The sequence below is a fragment of the Boleophthalmus pectinirostris genome, unplaced genomic scaffold (assembly GCF_026225935.1).
Source record: "Boleophthalmus pectinirostris isolate CB_2022bp ecotype Guang Dong unplaced genomic scaffold, ASM2622593v1 HiC_scaffold_358, whole genome shotgun sequence".
NCBI classification, from domain to species: Eukaryota; Metazoa; Chordata; class Actinopteri; order Gobiiformes; family Gobiidae; genus Boleophthalmus; species Boleophthalmus pectinirostris.
Window position 1 is genome coordinate 1 of NW_026571334.1, and position 25,000 is coordinate 25,000.

General features: G+C 38.9%; 5 protein-coding genes across 14 annotated transcripts; 3 read left to right on the forward strand and 2 right to left on the reverse strand.

Annotated features, from left to right (window-relative positions):
- Positions 1-384: 384 nt before the first annotated feature.
- usp42 (ubiquitin specific peptidase 42) lies at positions 385-8,706 on the reverse strand. The gene is made up of 18 exons (XM_020924255.2): positions 8,554-8,706; positions 7,076-7,319; positions 6,043-6,249; positions 5,843-5,953; positions 5,614-5,713; positions 5,463-5,530; positions 5,318-5,388; positions 5,149-5,231; positions 4,955-5,066; positions 4,739-4,879; positions 4,510-4,610; positions 4,136-4,295; positions 3,435-4,055; positions 3,275-3,351; positions 2,151-3,200; positions 1,846-2,075; positions 1,711-1,781; positions 385-1,630 (listed from the first exon to the last, which is right to left on the reverse strand). The coding sequence occupies exons 2-18, from the start codon at positions 7,308-7,310 to the stop codon at positions 1,613-1,615; spliced, it is 3,456 nt and encodes a 1,151-aa protein (XP_020779914.1). The 5' UTR covers positions 7,311-7,319; positions 8,554-8,706; the 3' UTR covers positions 385-1,612.
- A 139-nt stretch (positions 8,707-8,845) lies between these two features.
- On the reverse strand, positions 8,846-16,752 carry eif2ak1 (eukaryotic translation initiation factor 2-alpha kinase 1). 10 transcript variants are annotated; one of them, XM_055161167.1, is made up of 16 exons: positions 16,606-16,752; positions 15,520-15,678; positions 14,511-14,678; positions 14,247-14,422; positions 14,104-14,144; positions 13,922-14,021; positions 13,756-13,836; positions 13,586-13,679; positions 13,449-13,497; positions 13,002-13,374; positions 12,636-12,744; positions 12,437-12,543; positions 9,826-9,940; positions 9,648-9,760; positions 9,243-9,476; positions 8,846-9,126 (listed from the first exon to the last, which is right to left on the reverse strand). In XM_055161167.1, the coding sequence occupies exons 2-16, from the start codon at positions 15,593-15,595 to the stop codon at positions 9,007-9,009; spliced, it is 1,956 nt and encodes a 651-aa protein (XP_055017142.1). In that variant the 5' UTR covers positions 15,596-15,678; positions 16,606-16,752; the 3' UTR covers positions 8,846-9,006. The 10 variants fall into 10 exon arrangements, with proteins under 10 accessions (XP_055017142.1, XP_055017140.1, XP_055017138.1 ...); XM_055161165.1 differs by lacking the exon at positions 16,606-16,752 and adding an exon at positions 15,866-15,968; XM_055161163.1 differs by lacking the exon at positions 16,606-16,752 and adding an exon at positions 15,801-15,947.
- LOC110159707 (ankyrin repeat domain-containing protein 61) lies at positions 10,347-12,458 on the forward strand. The gene is made up of 5 exons (XM_055161169.1): positions 10,347-10,679; positions 10,858-10,952; positions 11,045-11,222; positions 11,462-11,666; positions 11,742-12,458. The coding sequence occupies exons 1-5, from the start codon at positions 10,521-10,523 to the stop codon at positions 12,344-12,346; spliced, it is 1,242 nt and encodes a 413-aa protein (XP_055017144.1). The 5' UTR covers positions 10,347-10,520; the 3' UTR covers positions 12,347-12,458.
- Positions 16,049-20,433, forward strand: pms2 (PMS1 homolog 2, mismatch repair system component). The gene is given in 16 exon segments (XM_055161170.1): positions 16,049-16,540; positions 16,688-16,830; positions 16,919-17,005; positions 17,073-17,175; positions 17,313-17,496; positions 17,591-17,758; positions 17,876-17,973; positions 18,052-18,151; positions 18,218-18,302; positions 18,376-18,426; positions 18,429-18,554; positions 18,595-19,408; positions 19,498-19,665; positions 19,736-19,836; positions 19,915-20,084; positions 20,175-20,433. Coding segments are annotated over 16 exon segments (2,553 nt in total). The 5' UTR covers positions 16,049-16,526; the 3' UTR covers positions 20,316-20,433.
- Positions 20,434-20,521: 88 nt separating this feature from the next.
- On the forward strand, positions 20,522-24,996 carry rsph10b (radial spoke head 10 homolog B; the record flags this gene model as incomplete). The annotated part of the gene is made up of 17 exons (XM_055161171.1): positions 20,522-20,760; positions 20,826-20,901; positions 20,969-21,037; positions 21,369-21,542; positions 21,600-21,685; positions 21,757-21,877; positions 21,942-22,118; positions 22,191-22,287; positions 22,485-22,585; positions 22,663-22,852; positions 23,358-23,475; positions 23,550-23,629; positions 23,701-23,849; positions 23,925-24,029; positions 24,107-24,208; positions 24,593-24,662; positions 24,769-24,996. Coding segments are annotated over exons 1-17 (1,993 nt in total), but the record flags the coding sequence as incomplete, so codon positions are not given.
- Between the last annotated feature and the right edge of the window lie 4 nt (positions 24,997-25,000).

A 25,000-nucleotide genomic window follows, 5' to 3' on the forward strand; every position in this document is an offset into this window, starting at 1 on the left:
AGGCATAATGCATGTATGGTATATATTGTACATAACGTTTTTTCTTTGTGTTTATGTAGCATGTCATAATGGCCGGAGCCTTTACCCGTTAACCTTTTAGTTTCATACAGTTGACAGTGCTGAGTCTATGAAGTCTGCCCACACTGTTCGATCATACATTGTATTAAACGGGATGCCCGTGTCCATCAAACATATAAAGGGAATTTTCCTTTTCATTACACACTTGAAGCCAAACTTAACTAGATGTTCTCAACATGTGAAAACTGACTGTAAGGACTTTGTTTTTCTTTTAAAGAAAAGACTGAGATTCGGCCACATACTGAAAAATCTTTCATAGTAGTGTCAAGGTTGTAAGCAGCTTGATCTCCTTCAGAGTAGAATAAATACGATGAAGATTTTTTTATAATAAAAATGTACAAATGAAAATGAAGTACTTGTTTGGATAAAACAGTAGCCAACCAATCATACCAGGTCTTTGGTTGCCAGAAAAGGGAATTCTTGTAAAATTGGTATAGGGACTTGTATACATTAGTCTTATTGTATGGAGACATCCTCTATGTACATTTTAAACAATAGTTGGTTTTCAGGAGACCAGAGTACAATCCATTCATTCAATAATAAACAAACAGAAGAAACACAAGTCCAAAAATGTTTGTCAAATCTTCAGGTTTCGCAGTATGCACTGTCCATTCATTTAAATTCAAAAAGCCACAAAAAAAATTACAATTTCTGGTAATGACAAGTTATATTTTTAAGGCTTTAACCTTATCCAATGAAGACATCCTGACATGCCAAACTTAACTTTTAACAGTACTTTCTCAACTTTTAAAATGAAGACATCTAAAAGTGCACATCATAATCAATAATTTCCAGAAAGTATGGTCAGAGTGCAGATCTAAAACAAGCCAAAATGAATGAACTACATATAATCCTGATACAGGATTGTTACATATAAAAATAACTGATAGTACAGTTCAAAATCAACTTCACAGTATTCCTTATGACGCTAGAAGACACAATCAAACTGTATTTTCATTAAAAAGCAAAGATGTGGTCCACAGCCATGATAACTAATCATAATGCTTCTCTTTGTAAATGTGGTAAAGTAAAGATAAATGTGAGAGACTCCCCTCTGAGAATCTACAAACTTTAGGAAAAGAAAAAGCAGGCAATGTCCTCAAGTCTGTCCAGGGTTAACATGGAGGTATCCATGAGTGAGCCTTCCTCCCGCCTCGGCACTTGTGTCAGTCCTCCATACAGTCTGTCTTCACCCGCAGCAGCTCTCAGACTCATTAACTCACTATATCTGCACAGATATGGGCCTCAACTTTTCTTTAGTCTCAGTTGAAGAGGTTGGACGTATGATGGATGTTTCAAGTCCTGAGTACCACTGAGCAGCAGAGCTGTTTGAGCTCCAGGTGTTTATACAAGTATATATTATTCAGTCTTTGATTTAAACAAATTGTCTTAAGATCTTTGATACTTGAGAATTACAGCGAGTAAATCAATGTTATTAAACAAAAGTTTAATTTAACTTTTAAAACACTTGCTGTTGTGGTAAAAATACATTTGAAGAAGCACCACGCTGAAAAATGTTGATGCCGCTCGGGAGTTAAAAAGGTCTGACAATCTGAAAGGAGAGACAGTGAATAAGTAATCATGGTTAAGGAAGGAAGGAAGGAAAGGTAAGTGAGGAAAGGTTCAACTTACATTGTTAGATTCTAATGGTAGTGAACAGCTGGAGAATCCATGGGAGTCACTGTTTTGGCTATAGCCATTCCCTGAAAAACAATAGTTAGGATCGAGAGCCCAGCAAAGTCTTAAGTATGGTGAGAGCTGCACTACCTGTGTGTCCGTTTAGGTGGCGCTGAGTCAAACCATTTGAAGGGGAGGGGTGATGGAGGGAAACTTGATGGTCATACTCTGTGCGTTGACGTTTCTCTGGTGAACAACCGTTATGTTTGTTGTCATCATGACGACGCTTACGGCTCTCCCTTTCCTGACTGTCATGTCTCCTCTTTTTCTTCTTTTTTCTTTTTGTTTCAGTGTCTCGATCAGAATCCACACCAGAGCTTCTAGAGAATGAAAATAACAAAGTAAAGAACCGCTTTTCAATCAATCAAAGTATGAAGCAGAACAGGGACACTTACCCACTATCGCGGTATCTGTCTTTGTCTTTAGATTTTTTCTTCTTCTTGCTCTTTTTGTGTTTTTTACTATAACCACCATCAGAGCTGCTCTCCCTTTCCTTGGTGACAGGGACATAAGAGCGTTTGTAATTCTGCTCGTCTCTGTTTGAGGCAGATGCAGACACTAAGTGTGCCCCTCTGCTTGGCGAGCCCTTGGATCGAGTAGGGTTCTCCGTCCCATTGGTTGAAACTGTGTTGTCCTCTTTAGAACAATAGTAGTCTCTGTCTCTCCCGTTGCTCCTAAAGTCGCGACTCTCATGCCACTTCCAGCGGCTCTGATAGTCGTCTCTATAAGAATAGCCATGCCTGCGCTCTCGGTCCCAGTGATGCCGGTAATGCGAGTGGTGATAATGATGAGCACACCGGTCTCTGTCCCGCTCCCTTGGGTGGTAAGTTCTCTCCCAGCGCCGCTCAGAGTCTGTGTCCCTGTAGGAGCGATCGTAGATGGGCAGGCGGTCCCTGTATGAGCGATGCTGATCTCTATAGTCTCGTCTGGATCTGTAGCGGTCTCCATCACTCTCTCTGTCGTTACTGCGGTCTCTGCAGTACTTGTCTCTGCTCCACTCGGAGGCATGCACACGATCCCGCTCTCTGGATCCCTTTCTCTCATGGTTGCTTCTGGAGCTGGTCTTGTGATGATGCAGTTCCTTAGCTGCTATGCGTCCATCAGGTGCAACAACCAGGCCATTGGTTTGTATTACATCTTTGCCATCATTCCGAGGTTTGTGTGAAAGAGCCTCACTGGAGGTCTGAGCGGCATCGGGGGCAGGGGGACATAAGGCAGCAGACTTACTGTGATGTGTGGAGGAGGGAGTTTCTCGGGGTGGGTCTACATCAGTGTTAGTGGCTTCTGGCACAGAGTTTACAGCAGAGGAGGCGGTGTTCTTCTGGGACAGTTCACATTGAGACGGCATGGTGTGAGCTCTTGAGTCAGAAGTGGAGGCATGGACACCTTCACCAACAGCATGAACACTCTGAGCAGAAGTGGCTGGGGCATGGTCTAAGTCTTTGCTGTAGGAAAAGAAAATATTTAGTTTTGTATACAAAGTGCAGATAGGCTGCAGCATACTGATCTCTCATTTTACCTTGTGTGTATGTTGTCGTGCTCTACTCCATTAATCGAACTTTCAGAGGATAGGCTGCTAGGATTACTACTTGACAACTAAATAGAAAAGAAACAATAATTAAATTTATTTGCCCAAGAAGCTCAAGAAAATAAATGTTACACAGAAGCACAAACTGTACCTGATCAGAATTTCCATGTCCATTGACTTTGTGGTGTCCATTATAATGGCCATTTTGGTTAGAGTTAGAGATACAGTGATTGGCTCCATTTAATCGGTTTCCATTATGAAGCACTTTAGTCTCCCCATTTGTGTTGTGTGAAGCTGCATTAAAACCCTCCCCAGCTCCATTGTTACTGATGACACGAGACTTGCCATTATCTAAAGTGCTGCTGTTTTCCTGATCGGACTCCTCAGAGGATTCTTGGCTGTACGGCACCAAGAGAGATGCCCCATTCCCCCCTGTCTGGTGGTCTCCGTTGACACGAGAAGTGCCATTGATGTGATTTAGCTGACGTGGAATGAAGCGAACATCTGACGGGGCATCTGAGGTAGACTGTGAGGACGAGCTGGCAGCAGAGGACGGTTGACTGTGAGAGGTGGACGAGGGTGCGGGCCGGATGGGTTTGCCTTGGCCAATGAAAAATGAAAGTTTCTGACGTTTGTCCTGGTCTGGGATAGTTGTGGGCCGGCTAATGCAGTGAGAGATGGAGGAAGAGGCAGACGATCCGTGACCACTGCTGCTAGGCTTTGAACTGGGATAATCTCTATGAGATCCATTTCTGTTGACATGATGTGACCCCTGTACAACAAATGCAAACAAGTGAAATAAAGCAAATCTGTAATTAATATCTCTGGGCAGTGCAGACTATTTTGAATTACCTTGTTTGGTGGCAGCTGTGGACCTATGAAGCCCACATTGTTGTTGTGGACGGCTGTATTTATCCGTGGTATTACAACAGGCCGTGGGGAGGACTGACCAGGGATGCCAGTGTTATGGTTCATGTGGTTGTAGTCAGCTGTTTTTTTCACATCATTGTTCCTAGTGACAGCAAAGTAAATACAGTATTGTCTGAGAGAGTAACACTCAATGCCATACAAAAAGTAGCTTAGTAATTATATACAATATGCAGAGGTAGAAACATGCTAGTTTTAGGCAAACAATCCAGATAAGCACACTTTACTTCAAATGTGACATTATTTAGGGTGTTTTTTTTTTTTAAATGTGGATTGGGCCAAAGTGAAAAGTCACTCACCTGATGTAGAATAGAACATAGGCTTGCTGGTTTAGAATGGACCGTATATCACTCACTGACACAGAAGAGTCATTCATTTGATACCACTGTCCATTGCTAGCCTGGGAAAAGAAATATGGGAAAGAAATGTGGATCATTTAAAAAAATAATCTACCATGTGGCCCAGTGGAAAGCCCATATCTGTAGAAATAATATAAAACAAATATAGAATAAATGAGTAAAACAACACCTTCACATAACAGAAGTAGTGTCCTGCATGGCAGCTGAACCCTGAATGGACCAGCACAGCATAGAGTCCATAGGCCTGAGGCTCTCCCTGTGACTGAGACATGTACGGGCGCAAGTCCAGATATTCTGAATATTTCACATCCTGTTTATAGCACATGATATTCAATTAACAATTTGTTTCATTAGGAACATTGCCTATTATGGCATAAAAATGTACCTTTGTAATTTTTCCTCCAGTGAAATTTGCAAAGCGTTTAAGGGACAGGGTAAGGACATTGGGATTGCGATGGATAGTAAATCTCTTTGAGGCTGTGACCATTTTCTTGCACCTATTAGAAAAAAAAACACATTTATAACAGTACAGATCATTTAACATGTTTCCCTTTTTGTGATCTCCAGTATTTATCTTACTTTGTACATTTGTATGCATTTTCTCCATCTAGTTGCTCTGGCTTAACAAACTGCTCTAAAGCCTTTGAGACACTGAGCGCTGTCTGGAAAATAAAGACAAATAAAGATAAATATAAAATCCTTGATACGCAAGATAAAACATTAAGTGCAGCTTGTCTTTCATTGTTACCTTAATTTCCAGAGGGATATCCAAAAAGGGGTCAAATGTATCAGAAACTGCTTTGCAGTTTAAACATTTTACTATGAAAAAAAATGTAGACATTAAAATAGGGGAAACATTCATCAAATTATTTTTATAATGATTATTCTTTTACCTCTGGACCGTAAATACCCGCCAAATACTTGATGGATGAAGGTAGTTGCCTGCGTTTGCCTGTCCAATCTACACATAGACACCTCAGGTGAGTTTTACAAAACACATAGAAAAAAATATGCACGACTGCATACACGGCTGTCAAAACCTACTTAGTTCCAGGTAAACAGGACTTTTGCATAGCATCCACTGTATATCGCAGAAACTCATGGGCATCCTCCTGGCTTCCATAGCGGAAGTGCTTTGCAATCCCTATGGAATAACAGATATTTATCATTTACAAATATTACCCTTAACCCAGAATATGTTATTCTTGAAATTATTATATACATTTAAATGATGCTCCAATTCATCCTAAAATAAATTATAGCAAACACTTACTTTTAAGCTCATTGAGGACACCAATAGGTTTAATAACATTCCCAGAGTTTGCAAAAACTTGTATGATGTGGTTTTGCATGGTGCACATCATGCAGAAGCCCGGCTCATGACCTAAAGTTTAAACAAATCCAAAAAAAAAGATTAATAAAATAAAAACCAAACAAACCAAAGTGGAACTACAGTTGAGCAAGACAACTTACATATTTTGGAGTGCTCCCGTGTAAGCATGTAGTTGGCAAATGGAGGCGTGTAGGTGAGACACTGCAGAGCTGAGTTGAGGAAGCAGGTGTTCCCCATGTTCTGCAGTCCTGCCCCAATTCGATGACCCTGGGTCCATTTTAGGTTGAGTCGTTCAGGGGGAAACAGGACTTTCTGTGGCAAATCTATCCCATCTCCACTGCCCATTACTGAGACAAAAGACAAGACAGAGCATTTACAAGCCTCAGACACTGTACATTGTTTCATTTTTCCACTGTCACTTAACAGGTTAAACAACCATTCCTTAAATTAACTACCAGAGCCACAAGTTCAATGAAGAATTCAAACTTTGAATCATATCACCTTTGATCATAACTCCAAAAACAATGCCCTACACAATAGAATAGGATAACTAAGTGTGAGATCAAGATGTTTGTAAAATCCCCCAATCGTCCCGGTTGAATCCGTGGCAAAAGGAGAAATTCAATTTGTCAGCTGGACAGAAGTTTATTTTGGTCAAATACGTTTCGCAGCTTATCCAAGCTGCTTCTTCAGTTCTGTAAGAAATTGGATGAGCTACGATACGTATTCGACCAAAATAAACTTTTGTCCAGTTGACAAATTGAATTTCTCCTTTTGCCATAAGTGCGACATCATCGTTGTTTGGATCCAAATGTTTAATTAACACAAACAGGGATCTTGTGAATGAATTTAAGAAAGGGGACAGAAACTAAATATCATTAGCTGTAATTATTTTGTTTTAGCTTTTTTTTTTTTTCCAGTTAATTAATGAAAATAATGTAAATATAATAATGATAAAATGTTTACATTTAGAAACCGCTTTGTTCAAAAGTCTGAACCACGTTAAAAATCACCAAAATTGTGAATTTTGTGAATTTCCACTGGACCCAGAAGAAGCTTAAGCAGTGATGACATCATCACTTAACCCATGAGTATCAAATATAACTGTTTTGAAGAGGTAGCTATGACAAGTTGTACAGAGCTGAAGTCAGTAGCTGTAGTTTGTGCTCTTACCTTGCTCCTTGGGCCGCTCCACACATGTGCCATTGTAGACCGCAGCTCCGGGCGTGGGGCCCAGGCAGCCCCCTTGAGCCTTGAGCCGGGGAGACTCATTGGCCACTGAGGGTCCCACTGCCCAGCTGCTGGAGCAGCTGCTGTCCATGCCCACGTCTCCACTGGTGAATGGGGAGCGCTTACACCCGACTGACTCGTAGTCAGACTGTTCTGAGGATCTGTCAACTATGGTCATTGTTCATTGCTGTAAGACATACGAAGACAACTTGTGATGGTTGGTTACCAAAGTGATCAAAGCAATGAAAGTAGATACCCATGAATACATTTGCTATGCACAACATGACCTCAGCAATTTGTGCTAATTACTATATCAACTCATTGTTCAATAAGTGATGGCTGGATCCAAATTTTGGTGGTCAATGTTTATTGGGTGCACCTTTTCAATAATTTTGAGAACACAATGAGTGATATTTATACACATTTACACACACACACACACACACACACACACACAAATAAACCATATATAAAAGAGTTCCATCAGTTTGTAAGTCAATAGCATAGAGTAGATTCAAAATCTTTATTGTGATATTTTCTGAAACAATACATCGCACTTCATCATCATCATAGGCCTACAGTTGTGAATTTGTTGTGTGGGGACTATTTTACTTGTAATGTGTCACTGCTATTCATTCATGGATAAATTATATGAAACGTGTCACTGCTGTTCATTCATGGATTAACTATATGAAATGTGCCGCGGTTCATTCATGAATATTTCTGAATAATTGGCCATTTTTTCCAACAATAACCCTGGCAGAGGAGCGGAGACTTGTCCTAGTCGGAAGCACGTTTACTACAGCAGCTGTTCCCTCCCACCTGCTCCAGCCAGCACACTACGGTTCACATTGGCTAACAGGCGGCGGTTAGGCCTTTAACACGCAGTGTGAAAAACAACAACATGGAGCGGAACAAAATCTCATTTTGTCGAAGATCGAAGCCGATGTGTTGTCAATTCTGCCAAAACATTTGTAATTTTTAGGTCAGAACGAATCTTGAGAGGTAACAAGCTCAAAACACGGGAGTCTATGGAAATGCCGAACGGAACAGTGCTACAGAGCGCAGCTAACACTCCGTGCAGCGACATTGATGCTAGGCGCTAGCCTGCTCGGCTTAACGTTCGCTGAATGACAAAGCTGAGAGAAATATATATATATATAGATCGAGTACGCGGGCTGTGTAGCTTTCAACTTTAACACAAGAAGAACGAATCACGGTGGGCCGAGTAACGGAACAAATTGCAGGAGGTGAAAGGAGGGGCTCAACACCGGTGGCTGTGCATACTGCGCTGCTCTTTCCGACATGACAGAGAACCGGTGTAAGGCTACTATAGCTAATCCCTGCCCCTCGAGCCAACTAAAACATAACTGATATATAGTTAAGTTTTCATTAAACCGACAAGGCAGCCGCACACTCACCTGGCAATTGTTATGAACGCCCTAAAATCAGTTGTAAATCCATTGCTTATTTACAGCGGGTGTCCGGCGGTGAACAATGACGTAGCTAATTGCCCACGGGTACATCCGGGTACCTGTGGTGAAAGCAGTGCTCTGATTGGCTCATTGTGCCGTTTCCTCGTGTGGAACGTGTTTCGGGAACATCTGTACCATGTAACATACTCCGCATCGACCTTTGTGTGCCGTGCGCTTACACATGGAACGAAGCCATGCTCTATTGCGTTACTATTTAAGGACCTCGCGCACACACATCTGAAATTGCTTACTTACCCTTTATTATCAGGTAAATGGAGAATAATAATAAATAACCAATGCATTAATCTACACACCATCTTCTGTCACAATAAGACAATTAAAATTAAACAATAACGTACGATGTAGGCCTATATTACACATCTTGTGAAAGCAAAGGCATTATGTTTCATTTGATTCAGACAATGAAACATTTGAACATTCAAGTTCACTGATTCTTCTTCTTAACTGCATAATTTCCTTCTCTTGCTCTTCCACTTGTTTCTGCAAACCATGGATCATCTGTTGGCAGAGAGTGGCACATGGGATGAAATGTAGTTAATTTGCCCATTCTGTTATTTTGTATTGGCTTCACTTAATTATTTAAATTCTGGGCTATGAAAAAAATAAACACAAACCTCATCTTTATTACTAAAGAGTTCACTCTGCAGAAGTTCTGTAGCAGTGGGTCGTACACTGGGGTCTTGATTAGTTAGTTTCATTATATGTTTGGCAAGGATTGGCCATCTGTTGCAAAAAGTATCTGGGATTTTTCCTTCTCGAAGATCCCCAAGACACCGGACTCGTTCCATTTCTGTCCCAAAAGGCTGGAATAATTCAAAGGCCAGCATACCCACACTGTACATGTCGGACTGTAACAAAAACAAAATAATAAATGTAGTTTGTTTTTTTGGTTTTTTGGTAATTGATGCAACATGTGTAATCATTTTCTGTATATTATATTCATAATATAACACTATGGTGTTTGCACTCATCAATAAGTGTTGTAATACTGTTGCAATAATTTGTTTATTAGTGTTTACCTTTGAATCATAATGTGAGCCCTTCAATTGCTCTGGTGACGCATACACAAACGTGCCCACACCTGTGGTATGTGAGGAATCTGCAGAGCATGTCAACAACACAACAGCACCATCTACATGAGAGTATGGGACCAACATTGTCTTGAGATTATTACAAAGCAAATATATGAAATATTACCACTGCAGGGAGAACCTGAGCTTTTACGTCCGTCCACAATTAGATCTCCACAAGCCAGTCCAAAGTCCCCAATTCTTACATGACAGTCATGGCCATGGAGGAAAATGTTTCTAGGCTGAAAGAGAATAACAAAATATGAAGGGGAAATCATTAGTTTTGGCTAACCTTATTTTGTTCTGTATGGCAAGGTAACAGTGATGAGGCACTCTTGGCATGTAAGTATTGAAAGTAGTTTATTTCAAAAAGGGACACCAGGGTCTGATTTGCAATGTTATATCTATATGATCCAGCAAAGCACTCCACCACTTTGTGTTTGTTTTATTACAAAATATTAAACATTTGAACTCAATGATAAAATGTCGAGACACAAAATGAAAACATAATAGCACTTATTATTATTATTATGGGTGTATTTTAAGGGTGTGTCATTTTCCCAAACTGGCCCCTTCAGAGTAAGTTATCAGTTGAGCCAGGAAGCTTGCATATCAAACTACAGCATGATACACTAACTAGGACACTAAAACGAGCAGCATCACACTTCCCTTAAATGTCTGTGTAAATTAACTGTCATAGGGCCAATTCGAGTAGTTCCGCCCCAGACCTGAAGAACGAGCTTTGAACAACCACACACCTGGGAGAGTAAACATGGTATGCGGTAAAGCCAGTGTTGGATATGTTTGGGGACTGTAGGGGCAATGACAGTTGGAGCTATCTTACCAGACAACTACAACAATCTTTTTTTTGCTGCTATTATGGATGAAAACACTGAAGGTATAGAACAGCTGTCCTTAATGCATGGAAGCGACTCCTTGATTGAAATATACCATGTTACGCAAAGGAAGGTTTTCTGGAAAGTAAGTGCAAATTGTTATAAATATGCATTGAGTGATTCAACATTATGCATGAATAACAAACATAACAGGATCTATAGTTGTTTTACAAATACTATTAATTTAACCTGTAGTTTAGTGGTTTGAAGCTTAGACAGATTGCTCAATGCATTCAAGTTTGTCTCATCTTGCCTTGCCTTAGGCACTGTCCACCTATCCCCTTCATCTTGCTGCAATGAACAGAAAGCTGGAGAGCATGAAGAGTCTGTTAGCATTGGGAGCAGACGCTGAAAAAAGGTTTACAAAAGCAGAAGCACATTTCTCAATTTAAGGAAGCTTAAAAAATAACTAAAACATACTGAATGGCTTCATTGTTTTTTGTGTTGCAGGGACAAACAAGGCAGAACATCACTACACTTAGTAATTATGAGCTGGCCAAGATTGTTAAGTTCAACGAAAGAATCCACAAATGTTTCTCCTTTCCGAGCAACTTTGATCACTGTTCGTGAAAAGGCAGAAGCCTGTTTACAGCTCCTGTGTGAGCATGGCGTGGACATTAACGCTGAGGTAATCCATTCCCAAGTTTGAATTTTGTGACCACTGATTACTGAAACTGGGTGGGTTCAGACAAGACAGAAACTTCTTTCCATTTGGGTTGCACCTTTGAAATAACTCCACTACAAGCAAAATCTTATACAATTTCTTATTTAAAAAAAAAAATTCAGTCTCACATTCTAAGTGGGACAGTTTTCTAAATCCATGTTGGCTCTTGTTGCGTAGTCATATGTTTTGTGACTTCTTTCTAGGTGACTGGGGTCATTAAAGAGACAGCCCTTCACATAGCAGTGTCCTATTCAGCCCTATCTGCTGTCAAGACTCTGATCAGCTATGGAGCCAGTGTGAATGTACTGGATGGTGTGGGAATGACCCCCCTACACCGAGCCGCAGGAATACTCAATAAGGACATACTTTTGTACTTGATCAAGCAGGGAGCAGATCTCAACATGGCAAGTTTTTTGTCACTGTGAATCATAAAATATGACTTAGTCCATCTGTGGGCTAAATATATTGCTATGATTTAGGGAGTGACCGAGTCTGGGAACACACCTCTGCATATCGCAGTAAGCGTCTGTGCGACAATGACGGCCAAACCTAAAGCAGATGACCTGGAGTGTGTCGCAGAGCTGCTGGAGCATGGTGCAGACCCAAACAAATGCAACAACCAAGACAGAACGCCTTTACAAGACGCATGCTTCATGGGCTGCATCGAACTGGTGGATCTGCTTCTCAGCTATGGAGGAGATATCAACAAACTGAACAAGGATGGAGAAAACTGTCTATTCATGTTCCTAAACAGGGGGGTAAAAGTAACAAGCAATGAGCTGCTGTCAAAACTGTTTGGGTTAACCACGCCGCTCATCTTTCACAACAAAAGTGGCCACCTGCCCTCCTCTCTGATGCTTCCGTGTTCCTATAAATTAAAGGAGCCAATACTGAGACTTTCACAGGAACCAAGGTCACTTAAAAGCATCTGCAAAGCTTTTATTTACATTCAACACAATCGTAACAGGACAGAGTGGCAACAATTGCTGCCAGCTGTTCTATATGAATTTGTTTTTAATGACTGGGACAATTTAGATAGACTGCTGTTAGATGTAGAGATAAATAACAACAACAAATCTTCAACCTAAAACCCTGGTGACACTAATGTTGCAGAATAATACCGCAAACTTTTACTCAATAATACTCCAGACTTTTATTCAATAAACAAAAAAGCATACCTTAAGGTCCCTGTGCATGATTCCTCTGGAGTGAATGTATTCTACCCCATCAAGGATGCTCTTCAGAATGTTGAGAGTATGTTCAGTATCCACACGCGCATATGGACCTTGGAGCACAAAAAGGCTTCAGTGAGGCCCATAGACACTAATCAAAATTTGAAACTGTTTTTGTTAATTATCAATTACGAAATGTATTTACATTCTATGGAAGGCTGGAGTTTTGGTTCAGCATTCCTTTCAGAAATCCAGTCTTTTAACGAGCGCTCACATAGCTGCATCTGAATGTAGAGCATTAGGTGAAACTGTACCTGCAAAGGCAGAACAGTAAAGATAACTTTAGAATCATCATCTGGGAGAATTTCACATTAACTGGGACTTGAATGGACTTGAAAATTGAGTCAGCAAAGAAAAACTTATATTGTCAAGTACACGTAGTAGAGAGAGTACATCAGAGATGTGCAGTAACAAGTAAAGTAAAATGTTGGATACTGTCCTACACACAGGTTGTTCCAAACACTGTGCCTTCCTAGCTCTAGTCATACATCTTTCTATGACTGTCACTCACCTCTTTAATAGTTTTTGCACATTTTCCCACCCTCTGCTGGCACTCTTTGCCACTGCAGGAGCCGTTGCTCAATTCATTATTGCTGCTGGAGCCCTCTTCAAACACAATAGAACTGTCCAAACCCATAGCTGGACATTTTGAGTCCTTAATGGGAGACCGCTGGCCCAGAAAAACACAAGGCACATAGTTCTCTGGGAGTCGATGCTTAGGCTTAGTACACAGCACTTGGTTCTTTACAGGAGAGGAAACTAAAGGCTCAGCTGCACCATTTGCAGAGTGCACTTGGTCACTTAAAGCGACAGACAGTTCTTGAGAAAGACTTTGGAATACAATGGAAGATCCAGTGCTATTGTCGTTAAGATTCTCATCAGAACTGAAATAAGTAAATAATATACAATTAAATATTGTCAAGGTGTCAGTTTTGTATTTTGCACAATTCACCTTTACCTATCACATTGTTCTGGAGACTCTAGGGCAGGTAGGGAAGACTGGGGATCTGACAAAGACACCCATGATGAACATTGCTTCTGCCATTTGAGTAAAAATGTTAATATTAAACCTACATATTTCCACAGTGAACTTACATGCTGCTGGTTGAACATGCTCCATCCATGCAGTGTGATAGCCTACAACATTCACATGTTGCAAACTGGAGAGCACCTTGACTTCTCGAAGAACCTAAAACACCATAATATACTTAATATAAATATTAACAGTGTTAATGACTTGGCTCCAATATGGAGACATGCCTTACCTTCATACAGTCTTCTTTTGAAACCTTTTTAATGAGAATCTTCTTAACAGCATAATACTGTCCATCAAGTTTATTCAAAACCTGAAAAGATGTGTTTTTAATAGTTATATTTTAAAGATGACTTTTCACAAAGGGAACTAAAGAAGAATCACTAGTAACATAATACCTTAAAAACATTCCCATAGGATCCTTTTCCAAGTTTGCAGATTTCTTCAAACTCACTGAGATATCTTGAAGTCTGTGCTTGAAAAAGTCCTTCTATCGGTCTGTGGGATATGTGACACATAATTACACATACAGAATAACACATATATGTCAGAATAGATACATGGCAAAAAATTAACTCACTTTACAGTAGAACTACGAGTGTTGGTGCCTAGTCTTTGGCTCTGTATCAAAATATACAAACAAGCAGAAAATAACTGTTACAACAACATAATAATAATAATAATAATAATGCTGTTTGACTTATGTACTATACTTGCACATACTTGAACATAAGACACAACATCACCATGCAGAGTAATCACCTGTGGATAGAGAGAGGAGCTGGCAGCATGAAGCAGCTCAGTAAAGGCCCGGTTGTGCTGCAGTCTGACTGTACTGAACTCATCACTTATTGCCAGCGGGGAAAGGAGATTCATAGCTGCCAATCGCTGTCCAATGACTGTCACAGAGGCAATACATGCAAGCATTAATGTTTATTTAGGGGTTCAGTACTGGTGTCAGATTTATAGGGTCAGGGCTGCCAGTACCTTTAAACAGCATCCGTGAGCGTGCTGGGTTATTCTCATAGACCAAGCATAGATGCTCCAACAGTGAGCCAAGAAGGAGGTGATTGGGGATAGCGGAGGCAAACTCTTGAATGGAAGAATAAGATCTTCCAGCCATTAGCACCTCTCTGTCATTGTCCATGTCAGAAGCTTCAAGAAGAGCCACAGTAGAAAGCATCATGCTGTTTTTGCTCTCATTACTCAAAACTCAAAACACCCACATTATAGCCTACTACATTTACATTTTGAAATAGCAAAAACCTTACCTTCCTCAATAAGCATTGCAATCATCTTAATAATGTTTTTTTCCAAGTCCATTTGCCTGGCCTTTAAGATAAATATATTTACTGATATTGTAATATACAGAGCTGTTCTTATTCCTATTTGTCCCCACAAGCTAAAAACAAAACTCATCTTGTTAGCACACTTGGGGCGTGCACAGAAATAAACCTTATCTGAGAGATCCAGCATTGAGAGGCCCTCCGCTTAAAGTGGAAGTGGACGTTCCAAAATGAACGGCAGAGGTTGCATCATGATAATAAATAACCAATAAATGATTAAAGTCTAAGACTAAATGTTATGTTTATCATATGGTTTAAGATTAGCCTCTAACAAATCAATACACTGTTATTGTATCATATTCATTAGAACTACCTAAATAAGTGCACACATTATGAAGCAAAGGAATAGCAAACCTTGACTTTTATGTAGTAAGTTACATTGATTTAAAAGACATACAACATCTACCGACACACAGTAAGCCACTCAAGTTAAGCCTGGGTGTTTGCTAAAAGTATCCCCCTTGACTAAACCAACCCAGCTGACAGAAGAGGGGGCGTAGTCACGTTGTCAAACCTGAGCCAATAATACCCACCAAACTACACCAATGAAAGTGAAAGAAACTAAGAAATTTGCACCGACAATAAAAAAACCCATCGATAATGGATTAAGAGTGGACAACATGGAAAGCTATGGACAAAAAGGTGCTTACTGTCAAACTGTATGTCGTCATCCTCTTCACTAGCCGAACTTATCAGGCCCAAGGTGCTCTCAACCTCTTCGCCCATGATCGGCCTCAGGAGCCGGGGCTGCAGGAGAAGCTCCGAGCCGCTACCAGAACCTTCCTCCGGCTGTAGCGCCCCACTACTACCTGATGTTGAACAGTTCATTTCAACGTATGGCAGCGAAGACTTGAACAAAACACTGATCACCATGCTACTTCAGCGTATAACAATTTGTACCCCCCACATCATAACAAATATTAGCACGTACATTTTGTAGAAACGGCATTAGCACACATTTCCAGCTGTTCAAATCATAAACATAAAAAGTTCAACCTCTCACGCTGAGGGCCGCCGCCATGATAGCCTTTGAGTATGAGTAGGGACCGTCTGCTGTTACAGAACAAACGAGACGACGTAAAATGTGTATGCGTAAGTAAGTGAATAAAATATATTTATTCCGACTATGTTAAAAATACATCTTTATTTATAAATGGATAAAGACGATGACGCACCTTTATCTGTTTTTTACATTAAAAGATAAGAGTTATTCGTTTCCTAAAACTGGCACATTGTTACATATGCCCTAACTGAAGGTCCAAAACGGACTGCAGACCAAAAATGATGAAATACTACTAAATTTACGGAAATCCTTAAAAAATGTATCGTAATGGATATTTGTATTTGCTGGATTGTATTATATTGCGTTCATATCTCTCTAAGGCATAGCTAGACCACAGATAGTTTATAAAAAGTAATTTGCTAAAGCTTCATTATTGAGCAATTAGGACCTGTGCAGACATCCTACTCCTATGGCGCGGTCTAGCTTCAATTTTGTGTTTACTTCAGCTTCCAGAATCCAGAGTGTTTGCTAAATGTATTTATGTTACTGAGATTTAAAGCAAATATGATATATTGTATGCTATGAGCCTATTTGTTGCGTTCCTGAAGATAAACAACTACGTCACTGAGCTAACTTGGAGAAATAGTGGATGAAATGTCTGAAGAATAGTAAGTTAGCTAATTACATCTTTTCTGTCTCTTTATTGAATGGTTAGGTTAAAGCGAAGACTTACATGTAATGAATAATGTTGTATTCGTTCCTATTCTTCTTACTACACTTAAAAAATGTTAAGATAAAGTAACTTTTCTTTTCAGCCCTTCTGAGCCTGCAGGAGCCATCAGGGCCATTGACAAGCACTCGGTGCATCAGATCTGCTCAGGCCAGGTGGTGCTGACTCTGGCCACTGCTGTCAAAGAGCTGGTGGAGAATAGTGTGGATGCAGGAGCTACAAATATTGGTGAACAAAAACATATTTCGTGTCTAAGGTTTTATGCATTATGTATGTGAATTACCCTTGTACCATTATGTAATTATTTCTGTTACAGAAGTTCGATTAAAGGATTCTGGAGCAGAGCTTGTGGAAGTTTCTGATAATGGCAAAGGAGTAGAGGAAGCTAACTTTGAAGGACTTAGTAAGTGCAGTTGTTAGTTTTTGCTATATAGCTCTCCTAGTTTCTAATTCTTTCTTCATATCTACAGCACTGAAGCACCATACCTCCAAAATAAGGGACTTTTCAGATCTCATTCATGTGGAAACCTTTGGCTTCAGAGGAGAAGCCCTCAGCTCTCTATGTGCACTAAGGTAGATAGTATCACACGCTGCATCACACAACACTAAATCTGTAATCCATAACCAATTCTCAAACATTTATCTAAAGCGATGTGAGTGCCCTGAAGGCGAAAAACCGCTATATAAAAATGTATATGACCATCCTATAGCGATCTCATGGTGGTTACATGTCATGAATCCAGCCAAGTGGGGACCAAGCTGGTGTTTGATCACAAGGGAAACTTGATACAAAAATCACCTCAACCTAGACAGCAAGGCACTACAGTTACCTTGCAGCAGCTCTTCTACACTCTCCCAGTCAGACACAAAGAGTTCCAACGTAATATTAAAAAGGTAAAGTAGTAGTAGTATGCTATTACATCTGAATGCAAAATTGTGTAACTAATCTTAACACTAATTACACTAATTAGAGAATATGCATTTTTAGGAATATGCAAAAATGATCCATGTCCTGCAGTCCTATTGTATAATATCTACTGGAGTGCGCATAACATGCTCAAACCAAACTGGGCAGGGCAAGCGCAGCATAGTCCTCAGTACCAGTGGAAGCCAAAGTATGAGGGACAACATAGGAGCCATATTTGGACCAAAGCAGGTTTGATTTAATACTGTAACATCCAAGTAATTAAGTTGTATTTGTAAAATTGGTTCCTTAACATTATCATATAGTTTTTTTAACACAGCAGTACTGATTTCTTTGTGCATTTTGCAGCTCCAGACACTTTTGCCATTTCAGCAAATAGTTCCTGCTGAAAATGTTATGGATGAATATGGACTGAAGGATACAGACCTACCCAAACAGCTATTTGTGTGAGTAAAATTATACACATAATCACACGTTTCCAGTTTGATTCCTAAATATATAAATTATCCTTTTCTTTCTTACAGCATTACAGGATTTGTCTCGCAAGCAGACCATGGAGTAGGAAGAAGTTCCACCGACAGACAATTTTTCTTTATCAACAACCGCCCATGTGATCCGCTGAAGGTATTTCAAATGTAAAACTGGAAAAAGTAACCAACATTGGGTTTAAATGAAATTTGTAACTTGCAGGTGGCTAAAATTGTAAATGAAGTTTATCATATGTATAACAGGCATCAGTATCCATTTGTTGCCTTGAGCATAACTGTAGCCTCTGGTAAGAAAAGTGCATAATGTAGTAATAATATTAAGTATGTTGTTGTAAATGTCTTAATTGTATTGTGTTTTAGAATGTGTGGATGTAAATGTCACCCCAGACAAACGGCAGATTTTCCTTCAAGAAGAAAACTCCTTCTTGCGATTATAAAAACATCTCTTATCAACATGTATGAGGCCGGAGTCAATAAATTAAGTTTGAATTTTATGCATAAACCAGCATCAAGTGAGTATTAAAGATATATAAATTTTTGTCAAAAAATGTATATATACTAATATGTACTTTTCATTAGGCGTGCTGTCATCACCTGAACCTCAAGTTGTTCCCTTGGGTGAGAACTTGTCAGAGTCTGGAGAGGACAGTGACTCTGTTACTCAAAGCCCAAAATCTACCCTTAATTTGGCCAATCTAAAGGCTGCTTTTTCCAGTCATCGTAGTTCTGCTAAAAATATGGGTGTTTCATATAACACAAAGAGTGGCCCAATCCAGAAAACACTTCAGTCATTTCTCAAAAGTGGTGCAAAGTCTACTGTATCTAATACAAACATGTTATGCAATTTAAAGACAAAAAAAGACTATAATAAATGCTCTGTTGTGGGAAGAGGTGGGTTGGACAGTTTCAGGTTTGGTAAAGAACTGGACAGTAGAAGAGAAAACTCAGTTCCCAGCTGCGACACCACAATATCAGATAATGACACACAAATGCTGACTGAAAACATGACTATCAAAGTTGAAGACTGTGAACTAGAACCAGAGGAGGATAATGGCACAACTGTGGAATCTAAAGCATGTACATTAAAAGAACCGTGTTGGCAAAGCCCTGATCCCAAAAGAGCCAGAAGAGAAAATCCACTGGTTCTGACAAAATCTAATGCTGCCTTCTCAAATGATTCGAGGAGTTCTTCCTCATCAACTGTGGATGCCCCCATCTCTTTACAAAGAAAGACCGTGCCTGTGCAGTTTTCCTTTCAGCAGCTTGCATTAAGAATAAAGAGGCTGCAGCAACGTGAGAGAGCTGAGGATGAACCAAAATATAGACGATTCAGGGCTAAGATCAACCCTGGAGATAACCAGAGTGCAGAAGATGAGCTGAAGAAGGAGATCTGGTATGTTTTTTTTTGTTTTGTTTTGTTTTTTTAATCACTTATAAATAAATTATTTTAAGAACCTGTTTTACTTCTTTTATGTGTTTTAGTAAGGATATGTTCAAAGAAATGGAGATCATTGGTCAGTTCAACCTGGGCTTTATCATCACCAAACTAAACTCGGACATCTTTATGATTGACCAGCATGCAACTGATGAGAAGTACAACTTTGAAATGCTACAGCAACACACTGTACTTCAGGGACAGAGACTTATAATGTAAGAAGTGAACTGATTTCTTGTAATACAAGTTCTTATATTAAATGTTTTTATTGTATCTTTCTTTTAGCCCCCAAAACCTTCATCTTACTGCAGTCAGTGAAAACATATTAATTGAGAATATTGACATTTTTAAAAAGAATGGCTTTGAATTTCTGATAAATGAAGATGGTAAGATTGTTCTAACCCTTTTAAATTCCTTAAACTTTCCAAAATTACTATCTATTGTCTTGTTTATTTTTGGTTCAGCTCAAGTAATGGAGAGAATAAAGCTGGTGTCTCTACCCACCAGTAAGAACTGGACATTTGGGCCTTCTGACATAGAGGAGCTCATATTTATGTTGAGTGACAGCCCAGGCGTCATGTGCCGACCATCCCGTGTGAGGCAGATGTTTGCATCCAGAGCTTGTCGCAAATCTGTGTGTATATCTTTAATCTGATGATTAGCTAATTATTGGTTAATTTGTTTTTTATATTTAATTTATACTTTGTCCTCCTTTGTGCCAAAGGTAATGATTGGCACAGCCCTGAGTATCAGTGAAATGAAAAAGCTTGTGGTTCACATGGGGGAAATTGAACAGCCATGGAACTGTCCACACGGAAGACCAACTATGAGACACCTGGCCAATCTGGACATTATTTCTCAATAATGAATATGAATACTGAATAGTGGCACAAAAAAGTGTTTATTTTTGTACTTTGTTTTAATGTGGCTTTTAATTTGTATTGTAACAGAAAATTAATTAAACTTACAGTTGATTTGAAAAAGGGTTTTGTTTTGTTTGTTGTTGTTGTTGTTGTTTTAAATAAATTACTAGGAATGTCTCTTTCAGCTTTCCGTAGTTTTCAGCGTCCATCTCGTTGCCACGGGGAGACGAGCGATTGCGATTACAGGGAGATTGCCCCAAAGCTAAAGCGAGCTGTGTAGTGCTAAAATAAGTCAAGAAAATACTTAAAGGCTAAATTATACGAGTAGTTAATTTTTAATAATTTATGACGGCAACAGAAAATACTCTGGATCCAAAAGCAGCAAAAACAATCCGACATGAATGTTTTCGACGGGCATCCTCTCATTTTGAACTTGGTTATTCAAAGGTACGTTACTAATCCTACTAATCATAAAGTTCGTAAAATCATCTATAACACTGTGCCCCTAATAGATATGAAGGTGAAACTTCAGAAGACCAACCGAGTGGAGAAGGAGTGGCATTTTTTGTCGGAGGTCACGTGTATAAGGTATGAAAAATAAAAATTGTTCTGTGAAATTACGATTATATTGAAGTGTCGTCTTCAATTGCTGCAGGGTATGTTTTCCAAGGGACTAATGGATGGACACGGTGTATTCACATGGGCAGGTGGATTAAAATATGAGGTAAATATTCAATTCGATACTAAATTTAATTAAGGGGCCCATATTATGCTATTTTCTAATTTTCCCTCATCAAAAACATACCTGGAGTTGTTTAATATGCAAACCCTGCATATTTAGGGTGGAATTCTTCTCTTAGAAAACACTCCACCTTGTGTTGTGATGGTAATGCAGAAAAGGTTCCTCTGGGTTTTTAAACTCTACACAAAAGTCTTGGTTTGTTTTTGATGAAGTGACTACATTAAAAAATGGCTTAAGGACAACAAAAGTCAATTTTGTGTAATATAGGACCTTTAATATATTGGTTATTTACTTAACATAATATGTTTTAAAGGGGAGTTTTGTCAACAACACGATGACGGGCCTTGGTACATACACTTGGCCTGATGGGAGCACATACGAAGGAGAGGTTCATTATAGCATAAGACATGGGACTGGATCATACAACTGTTCCAGAAATGGTGTGTTGTACAAAGGCCAGTGGGACCAAGGCAAAAGACATGGAAAGGTAAGCTATATTAGATTTTCTATTCTGAATATGATTTAGGTAACTTTTTTTTCTTAGGGTACCATTTACTACAACAAAGATAAGACCAATTGGTACAAAGGGGACTGGGTAATGAACAAGATTGAGGGACGTGGAGTGAGAAGGTACACTATGATTTATTAAGTACAAATATAACACAAGATTGTTCTTATATTATTACTGTTATTATGTTCAGGTATTCCTCTGGTAATACTTACGAAGGTGAGTGGAGGAACAACCTAAGACATGGAGAGGGGACAATGAAATGGCTTCTGCATGAACAACAGTATGAGGGAACATGGTGTAATGGAGTACAAGTAAGTAGGTCAATGATCTTTACTAAGTTGTATAACACATTGTGAAAATGGCTGTTCCTTGCAGCATGGGCATGGCAAACACACATGGATCCTAAAGCGAGAAGATGGGACTCGATATTTCCAAAGTAACCAGTATATTGGGGATTTTGTATGTGGCCAGAGACATGGACAAGGAACATTTTACTACGCAGATGGTGCAGTGTATGAGGGAGAGTGGAGAAACAACAAAAAGCATGGAACAGTATAGAAACTTAATATTTTTTATATTTTAATTTTGACAATTGTACAGTAAATGTGTGGTTTTGTTTCATAGGGAAAATTTACCTTTAAAAATGGTAAGGTTTTCCACCGCGAGTTTGTGAATGATCAGATGATACAGTTAATAAATGACAGACCTCTTCCATTTCTAGGTAAGCAATACAACAACTGAAATTTATGCAAATTTAATTTAATAAAAAGATTAAACCAGACTCATATTTTAGAACAGCCTAATATCATTTTTAAAAACTGACATAAAAGGAGCATTTTTTTTGGTTAGGATTCAGGTCAAATGTACATTTAATTTTCCAAACTGTCATCACTGATTACACTTCTTTATCCTTTGTAGCCTTTGATAGGTCATCTCTGCTAGGGCCAGACATGACCTTAAACATCGATGTACTTCTGAACAGCATCCCTGAGAAAAAACGCAATGCAGAACTCAAAGCAGTCAGTCCCTCTTTTTAAACCAATGGTGCCGCTTCAAAATTCTCTCCCACTGGTAATTTTTTACTTTTGTCCTCTAGGTGGAGTTCGCAGTGTTGAGGCAAAGCACTGAACTGAGATCCATCTACAGTTTCTACAGCCGACTTGGACATGCTCGCTCCCCAGACAACACCTTCATGTTGTCCCGCATGCAGCTGTGGCGTTTGCTCAAAGACTGCAAAGTCCATCACCACAATATCACTCTGAGCCACACTGACTTTCTGATCAGAGGTATTGTAGCATGTAGTATGTCCATTTGTATATATGCAATATTAGATGGCCAAGTAATCCATAAATGTTAAGATGAAGATGGCAGAAATATTACTATTGAAAGTTTGTTAATATTGGTTAATATCATGGTACAAAGATGATTATACTGATTATTGAAAGTAGCACAACTAATTTACATGGATTCAGAGGAGGGTGGGTCCTTGACAAAATAATATGAAAATTGTTCTGTTGATAATACATTATATATATAGAAAGCATTCCATTTGAATGATCTAACACTAATGATCTGATCAAAAAAGGCTTGTAATGTATAATTTCTTTTCTTGTTTTCTTACCTTTTTCACCCTCCTTTCATCCATACAAATTAGAATAATGTAGAACATATAAATGAATTGGCTATTTCTGATTTTAAAAATATGACCTTTTTATTGTCATATCAAAAAGATTTTAAAAATGTGTATATATATTTCAATATTTATTCTTGTCAGTTCTTCTCTGTCTTTAGGTGCTTTAGAGGGTGTCCCTTTAACAGAGGTTCATTCACCTTTCACTAAGATGCTGTTTTGCAAGCTCCTTTCCTGCCTAGTGGTCATTGCTTATCATACTTATCATAAGGACATGGTGTAAGTATTACATTATTATATAACATGGCTGTACATATTAATTGTAAATATATTTTCATTTTTTGATCCATCAGTTCACAAAAGGATCTTCTAGCAGCTTGCTTTTCCAAACTGATGACAAACAACATCCTACCTAATGCAAAACATGTAAAAGGTTTGTAATCTTGCTATTATATATATTAAAAAGAACATGTGAATACTCCTAACTAATTTTTGTTATTGTAGGTTTTTTGTTTAGGTATCAGGAGCACACAAAAGTTGCCATGAGATACTGTGGGAAGAGCTGGGAGATCTACCAGGCTTTCTGCACACTTAAAGCCCCCACACGAGAAGACAAGACAATGACATATCAAGACCTGCTGTTCATGTTTAAGGTCCCACCCTCCTTTTTCAGGCATTTGTTTACAAGAAATTGAAAATAAACTTGTTCTTTCTTTTACTTTTGCCAGGAATTTCATTTGCTTGACCACAGACTTACTGCCTCCATGTTCTTGAAAGTCATTTCTGAAGAGAGTCCTGACCCTAGCAACACTTCCTCTTTGTTAAACCTAGAGGTAATACAGTACATATTTGGAGTTGTGTAGTTTATTTTTATTTTGTTTATCTTAATACATAGGCTCTTCTTCTGTAGATTACATTTCTGGAGTTTTTTGATGCAGTACTAGGCTGTGCTGAGGTCAAATGCCAATTGGGTCATGATGAAATAGATCAAGAGTTAACCTCACAGAGTTCTGTAAGTTGTATTTTCTTTCTTGTTTGTCACAATGCATTTTAGGGCTGCATAACATATCACAATCAATTATCAAATCCTACGCCTGTATTATTTAAGTTAGAAGGTCCTTGGCAGATAATTAAAACTCATGATGCTGTAGTTTAGACAAAGTTCCAAAGTGCATTGTATTCTTGTTTTAGTTTCTCTCTCATTTTAATACTCACCCAGGAGTATTAAAAATTGAGGCACTAAAACAAGATACATGCATGATTAAAACGTGCTGTGTAATCTCAATACTGAATTGAAACAAAATCACAAATTCAATTGCAATACTTGTCATACGCCCCTAATGTACTGTAGTTGCATTTGGTGGATGGATTCCTTACTTTGTATTGTATTCACCAGGTGGAGGCCTCAGAAGATTCATATGTGACCTCAACCTCTCATACTGAAATTACGAGTGATCTTAAACAAGGTTTGCCTTGTATATTCTATTGTCAAATGTTGATTCAAATAAGTCAGACTGTGATAATGCAGAACTATATTTGATATATTGTGGTCTTCTAATTCTTATTTGTCAGAGTCCAAAGAAGAAAAGGGTGGAGTGAGAGGATTGTCAGACCTCAAACAACAGAATCAAAAAGTCTGGGAGCAGAATATCCATCATTTCTTTGACCAAGTTTTCTTTAATGCATTTAAGAAGCATCAGTTTGTGAAAAAAACTATCAAGCAGAAGAATCTCAGCCTCAAAGCACAAGCACAAGCAGTTCTGAAAAAAAAAAAAACCTCATGCCTCATGTATCACCATTAAAG